General features: G+C 35.1%; 1 protein-coding gene across 1 annotated transcript; it reads right to left on the minus strand.

Annotated features, from left to right (window-relative positions):
* Positions 1-1,937: 1,937 nt before the first annotated feature.
* LOC130408808 (zinc finger protein 883-like) lies at positions 1,938-4,782 on the minus strand. The gene is made up of 4 exons (XM_056732245.1): positions 4,749-4,782; positions 4,450-4,613; positions 3,880-4,054; positions 1,938-3,765 (listed from the first exon to the last, which is right to left on the minus strand). Exons 2-4 carry the CDS (start codon positions 4,489-4,491, stop codon positions 2,621-2,623), a joined length of 1,362 nt encoding a protein of 453 aa, XP_056588223.1. The 5' UTR covers positions 4,492-4,613; positions 4,749-4,782; the 3' UTR covers positions 1,938-2,620.
* Between the last annotated feature and the right edge of the window lie 2,776 nt (positions 4,783-7,558).

Here is a 7,558-nt window from a genome sequence, read left to right on the forward strand (position 1 = left end):
CAGGTATGTTGAGGGAAAGTGGCACAAATCTAAAGAACCTGACCTTCCTCTCTAGCAGTCTTACCTCTCTTCTTTCCTCTCGCCTCTAACTCCGCTGTTCTTATTCTACTGGATCTATCATCTGCCTTTGTCACCATTAACCAGCACATCCTCCTGTCGACCCTCAAGGCTATGGGTGTCTCTGGAATGGTCCTATAATAGTTCATGTCTTACCTCTCAGGTAGGTCATTTAGAGTATCCTTGAGAGGTGTGGTCTTGGATTCCCAACATCTCGACACAGGGGTGCCTCAGAGCTCAGTGCTTGGTCCGTTGCAATTTTTTGTATTCATGACATCCCTAGACTCTGTCATTCGGAAACATGGCTTTTCCTATCACTGCTATGCGGATGATACACTACTCCACCTGTCTTTTCAGCCTGACGATCAGACCCATTTCAGCATGCCTAGCCGACATCTCACTCTGGATGAAGGACCATCCCCTGCAGCTGAACCTTGCAAAAACAGAATTGCTTGTAATCCCGACCAACACAAAGACTCATCACAACTTCTCCATTCAGCTGGGCTCATTAACCATCACATATTACAGAAATTCCAGAAACCTGGGAGTGGGGATCGATGATCAGCTCACGTCACTCCTCTCTTCATTAAGTTACATCGGCTCCCTTTTAGTGGCTCGCATCAAATTAGAGACTCTGCTCCTGGCCTACAAGACCACCTCTGGTTCGGCACCCCCTTATCTTCACTCGCTAATGCAGACGAATTTCACTCTGCAAACGAATAACGTCTTGTGGTGCCATCACAAAAAGGTAAAATAAATCTCTCACGTACCTTCTCTGGATCGGTTCCACTTATATGGAATGATCTGCCCGCTGCTACAAAATCTTCAGATTCTGTAGCATCTTAAAGAATCGTCTGTAAATGCATCTCTTCAGTCAACACCTGACCAATCAGTTCTGACTTCTATTTTTTCCGTACTCTTTAAAAAAAAAACTTCAAACTTAACAAAAATGTATTAAAACACAAAGATATTCAATTTGATCGTTAGATCACCAGTGAACAGATATACAATATTTAATGGATTCTTGTCTACCAACTTACTCTTTTCAAAAACAAAGTAATTTTTATATTTTTCATTAAAGTTGATGATTTGTCATACAGTTGTCTGTCCAACTGCATTCTTTGTATGGAGTATGCACCCAAGACTTTCATTCACCACACATGGTCATGGACAATTAAAGTGAGTTGAATTGATTTTGTGTTTTTTTGTTCTTTTTTATGTATTATGTTTACACATGAAATGTTATACATAACATTGAAATGTATCCCTTGTACTATATTCATAATAAATTTTCGAAATTATTGTAAATACTATGCGAAGCAATAAAATAAGGTTTGCTTCCGCCATATTGGGGTGAAAGCACTGATCTATGGTGAAAGCAACTTTTCCTGTCGCTATGGCAATATCTGCTGCTTGAAAAAACTGAAATCCAACCTGAATGATGACTGCACATATAATGTACTAGACAATTAATCATTAGATCCTGTTAATATTTTATTTTACAGACATTGTGTACTTTTTAACACCAAACCTTGAACCATATCTGTTTCGGTTAAAATTCTTTTAAGTTAAAACATTAACAATATAAAACAGGAATTGAAGGGATATTTTACAGACAAATCAAAATTTCCCCATGTTTCACTCACCCTCAAGGCATCCTAATACCACTTTCTTCTCGGAAAATAAAGCAGTCGAGTATTCCACGATTATTTTACTTCCATGTGATATTTTTACACTTTTGTAAATAATTACACGTCAGGGTCTTTGGGAAACGACGACAGGTAAGAATTGTACTGTAACAGTGAAAGGATTGTGTTATATAGGGGTCAATTTAAGATTATTTATTTATGAATGTTTAGTTCTGTTATTTGGATTAGAGACGTTAGGCTCGGGATGAATGATTTTGGTTTCAGAGATCTGGCAACCCTGCCAAGATGATCCAATGTATGCTTCAAAAGGCTTTTGACATCAGTAAACACAGAAATCTCAATTGTACAAGATGGTCCCAAAGCACACAAACCCCTTTTTATTGGCACATTAACCACTAATATAGTTACCCAGAAATATACAATTTGCAGATCTAACATTACAAAACATTTTTTGCAGAGTTATGCAATGACAATCTAGACAAGTATTAGCAGACTACAGCAAAAGCTCTTAGGCATCTTCATGTCAAAACAGATCCTTAAGGATGATTTTTGTTGTCTTCCTGTGGGTCACAAGACGTCTTGATCCTCTGAAACTCGGTCCACATGAGGAGCAAGAGTGATGTTTATGTCCCTTATGAAATCTGTGATGCTCTTTTAATTGGCTAGCTGTAGTAAAGGCTTTTCCACACTCAAAACACATATGAGATGTCACACCTGTTTGTGTTTTCTTGTGTTTAGTCATTAGTCACACCTGCATGTGTCCTCATCTGCTTCTTCAGGTAGCGTACAGATATGAATGTTCTACTGCACTGTTCACACTGAAATGGTCTCACTCCAGAATGACACAGAAAATGAGTTCTTATACTATCTGCCCAAGCAAAACTCTTTCTACACTGAGGACATCTGCGAGGCTTTTATCCAGTGTGAACTCGCATGTGGTTAGTAAGGTTGCTTTTCCGTGAAAAGACCTTGCCGCACTGATCACAACTGTAAGGCTTTTCTCCAGTGTGACTTCTCATGTGCACATCAAGAGTGGATTTACGTGCAAAGCTCTTTTCACACTGGTCACATCTGTAAGGCTTTTCTCCAGTGTGAATTTTCATGTGATTGTTCATGTGGGCTCTACACTTGAAGGTCTTTCCACACTGGTTACATATGTTAAGCCTTACTTCCGTGTGAATTGTCATGTGCACATTAAGAGTGTATTTATGTGCAAAGGTCTTTCCGCACTGATCACATCTGTAAGGCTTTTCTCCAGTGTGAATTTTCATGTGATTATTCATGTGGGCTCTACGCTTGAAGGTCTTTCCACACTGGTTACATGTGTAAAGCCTTACTTCCGTGTGAATAATCATGTGCGCATTAAGAGTGTCTTTACGTGCAAAGATCTTTCCACAATGGTCACATCTGTAAGGCTTTTCTCCGATGTGATTTCTCATGTGCACATCAAGAGTGTATTTATGTGCAAAGGTCTTTCCACACTGGTCACATCTGTAAGGCTTTTCTCCAGTGTGAATTTTCATGTGATTGTTCATGTGGGATCTATGCTTGAAGGTCTTTCCACACTGGTTACATGTGTAAAGCCTTACTCCCGTGTGAATTACCATGTGCACATTAAGAGTATATTTATGTTCAAAGGTCTTTCCACACTGGTCACATCTGTAAGGCTTTTCTCCAGTGTGAACTTTCATGTGATTGTTCATGTGGGATCTACGCTTGAAGGTCTTTGCACACTGGTTACATGTATAAAGCCTTACTCCCGTGTGAATTATCATGTGCACATTAAGAGTGTATTTATGTGCAAAGGTCTTTCCGCACTGATCACATCTGTAAGGCTTTTCTCCAGTGTGAATTTTCATGTGACTGTTCATGTGGGATCTACGCTTGAAGATCTTTCCACACAGCTGGCACATAAGGGAATCTTTGTTTGGTTCTCCTTTAGATTTTTTGGGTGAAAATTTTGTTTCAGTCTTAAAGCAGTTTGGAGATTCTTCTCCAATTACAAAAGGAGGTTTCTCCTCCATTTCATTGTGTTCTGTAATTTCCTCCTTCATCAGGTCTAAAATGAATATCACTATGATTATTATAACTTAGTAAAAGTGCATGGAGGACTTCTGAAACCATAATTATAATGTCTTTATGTCATTACTAGTTCAACAATAATAGAAGTTACCTGGATGAATCAAATCAGCATCTGTCTGTTTTTCTGTTTCAGTGATTTCTGTTTTCAGCTCCATTTGGTAGTCCAGCATATTCACTGACGGTTTCTGTTTTTCATTACAGACAGAAACCAGAAGCTCTGGAGATGTTTGATCGGTAATGACACAGAGAGACATGCCACATACATCCTGGAAATACCATCACAACAAGCAGAGAATACAATTCAAAGCTTATATACATTTAACTAGTGTGAGGTCATATGTTACATTCACATGTATCATAATGTATTGTAAATATTCATGAACACAATATTCTCTTTTGTGGTTTACAAGAACAGAAAGTTGTACATGTGTAACAAGGAAAATGGTGGTAACACGAGTTGTGTTGGTTGAACTAATCAATAGAAAAAGATCTACCCCCCCAATTACAAACACACTCACCCACACTTATTTGATACACAGAAAATAAAAAGTGAAGTCTAATCTTTACGATCTATCGTTACCACACAACAACAATGTAGTTGTTGTGTGTCTCCACATTTGACAGACACAGATCATGAAATTAAAGTTTAATCTGTACAAACCTTTCTGTTCAGTTCATCTCTCTCCCCGAGCTTTGCCTCCATACCACCACCACCTTCTTCAGCTGAGAGATTTCTGTCATTAAATCATCAATATCCAGCATGGACAGATCCGTTCCTACTGATTTACAGCAGCTGACATCTATCTGTGTCCTCATGATGGACATCTGAACACAAAACAAACAAGAAACTAGAAATGTTAAATAAAAAGAACACCTTCCTCAATTCAGATATAATTCAGTCTACAATAAGCAAGAAAACAAAACACAAATATAATATAGAGACCAAACTACCAAACTTACAGCTATGATGCTGTTTAAACAGAGCGGTTCTTTCTTCACGTGCTGTTTTGCAACACTTGGTCCGTTTCGCCACCTGCTGGACTGGAGACGTGACGCATTGGCAGCATATCAGATAATAAGGTTTTTTTCTAACATAAAAAATCCATTGAATGTTTAAAAGTTCGTGGGAAATAAAACAAACATTGACTACGATACAAATTTATCAGTTTTGCCATTTGGCGCCTTGAAATGTTTGATTTAGATTGGTCAGTCATGACATTGCAAAATCTTGTTATTCCCAGAGAATACCCGCTCATTTTAGTTAAGCGATTATATCGTTTCTTTCTACACAACAGTGTTTTATGTATTATGTGCAGTGTTGGGTAAGTTACTCTGAAAAAGTAATTAATTACTAGTTACTCATTACATATTCAATAGTGTAATTAGATTACTGTCCAAGTTACTCTGTCCAAAAAGTATTTAGTTACTCATTACTTATTACTTTCTATATCATACATCAACCTTAGTTAAGTGATTCAAGGATAGACATGAAACGGCTTATTTAATTCATTCAAATAAATAATATTATTAACTGACCACAGTATTACAAATGTGAGAATTATACATTAAAGCACAGATTTTAAAGTAAGACTTTGAATTTTGATGTCAATTACACTATTGCAAACGCATATATTTCACAAAGTATTTAGTTTAATTACATCAAAAGCAACTGTAATTAAATTACAGAAAACATATGAGTAATCCCTTACTTTACTTTTTCAAGGGAAAAGTAATTAAATTACAGTAACTAATTACTTAGTAACTAGTTACACCCAACACTGATTATGTGCATATGAATTCGTAACATAGTAACACAAAATCACATTCACGTTAAACTAGACGTAGATGCATGTTGAAGAACCAAATGATAGTTCTTTTTAGTTTTTATTATTGCAACCAGTGTTGGGTGTAACTAGTTACTAAGTAATTAGTTACTGTAATTTAATTACTTTCCCCTTGAAAAAGTAAAGTAAGGGATTACTCATATAAATTTAATTACAGTTACTTTTGATGTAATTAAACTAAATACTTTGTCAAATATATGCGTGTGCAATAGTGTAACTGACATCAAAATTAAAAGTCTTATTTTAAAATCTGTGCTTTAATGTATAGTTCTCACATTTGAAATACTTTGGTTAATAATATTATTTATTTGAACGAACTAAATAAGCAGTTTCATGTCTATCCTTGAATCACTTAACTAATCAAGGTTGATGTAGGATATAGAAAGTAATAAGTAATGAGTAACTAAATACTTTTTGGACAGAGTAATTTGGACAGTAATCTAATTACACTATTGAATATGTAATGAGTAACTAGTAATTAATTACTTTTTCAGAGTAACTTACCCAACACTGATTACAACCATAAAAAAACGGTTCCAGAACGTAACATGTATATTTATAATTAACCTAAAACTTGTCTATAACGTCTTAAACAAGAAAATGAAGCAAAAATGAATACATGTCCTTTTTAATGCTTTGCCATTTCCTTTGAACTGGGGTTTCGACATTTTCTTTCCACAACATATGTTTTTTAATTAGTCAGGCGGGACTGATGTACGTTTTTGATTTAATATTCGAGCTGTGAGAATCATTAAATTCTATTATATATGAACTGATGTGAAGCAACAATTGTCGCCTAAAACACTCTAGTCTAGATTCACGTCTGAATCTTTTAGCTGTTATATATTATATTTTTGTTTATCCACCAGCCCCCAAGATGCCCAGCACTGAAAAACGAAATTCAAGCTACCCTGGGGATATTCCAGAAAGTTGGTTATGTGACATACCCGGGTAAATTTAGTTAGCTGATAAACACAAGTTTCGGTTCCAAAAACAGAGGTAACTTTAAGGGTATGTGAGTAACCATAGCAACTTACTCTCTGAGGATAACCTGCTCCGAGTAGTTTTTGGATCTCTAAAGCAAACAAAAAGAATGTAATTTTGAACTTTTTTTAGAAAATAAGACTAGTAATTTTGCTTTCAAGGTAAATATTAGATATTTGTTTCGGAAACTTTGTGAGAATATCACTAAATCTTTTGACATATAAAACTAGATTCATTATCATCCTTTTCACCTAATTGTCTTAAGCATCAACTTAAGCTTAACAAACAGATCAAACATGTAATAATAATGCACAGCCTTTTTATTGCACTCTATCATTTTCATGCCTTCATGGGGAATATTTTATAATATTCATGAAAAACAACACATGATTTTCTTTACTATTTTATATTTCTTTGCCATATATATTAAGGAGTGGTCAACAATACAGAATATACTTGGTTTTATTTAATAGTTTTTGTAGCCTATATGAGGCTAAAAGGAAAGCTGTTCACAGAACAAATGATAAGAAAGGTTATGCTGTTCAGTTAAATATCTTGATGTCAAGATAATGTGTAATAAATGAGGGGCAGATGTGGGTGTTGCTTTGTGAACACACTTGGGTCGAGATTTGTTGTTATAACTCTCTTACAAATAATAAAAACTAAACTAATAATAAAACATTAATAAAACATAAGTTAATATTCCACAACATAAATAATTATGAACAAATAATATAAAAAACTATTTTTAAACTATGATGCTTTTTTATAATAAGAAATCTTATAAGAAAACTTATTTTTTATTAAAGAAAAGTCTATAGTTTAAATTACAACGAAGACAAACAGGCATTCAACATAAGTCAAGAAAGGCTCAACACGTTGAAACTAAACATAACATGAAAAGTAATAAAAGCACTAAAATAGATAAAAAAAATAACCAGT

The sequence above is a fragment of the Triplophysa dalaica genome, chromosome 20 (genome assembly GCF_015846415.1).
Source record: "Triplophysa dalaica isolate WHDGS20190420 chromosome 20, ASM1584641v1, whole genome shotgun sequence".
Lineage (NCBI taxonomy): Eukaryota > Metazoa > Chordata > Actinopteri > Cypriniformes > Nemacheilidae > Triplophysa > Triplophysa dalaica.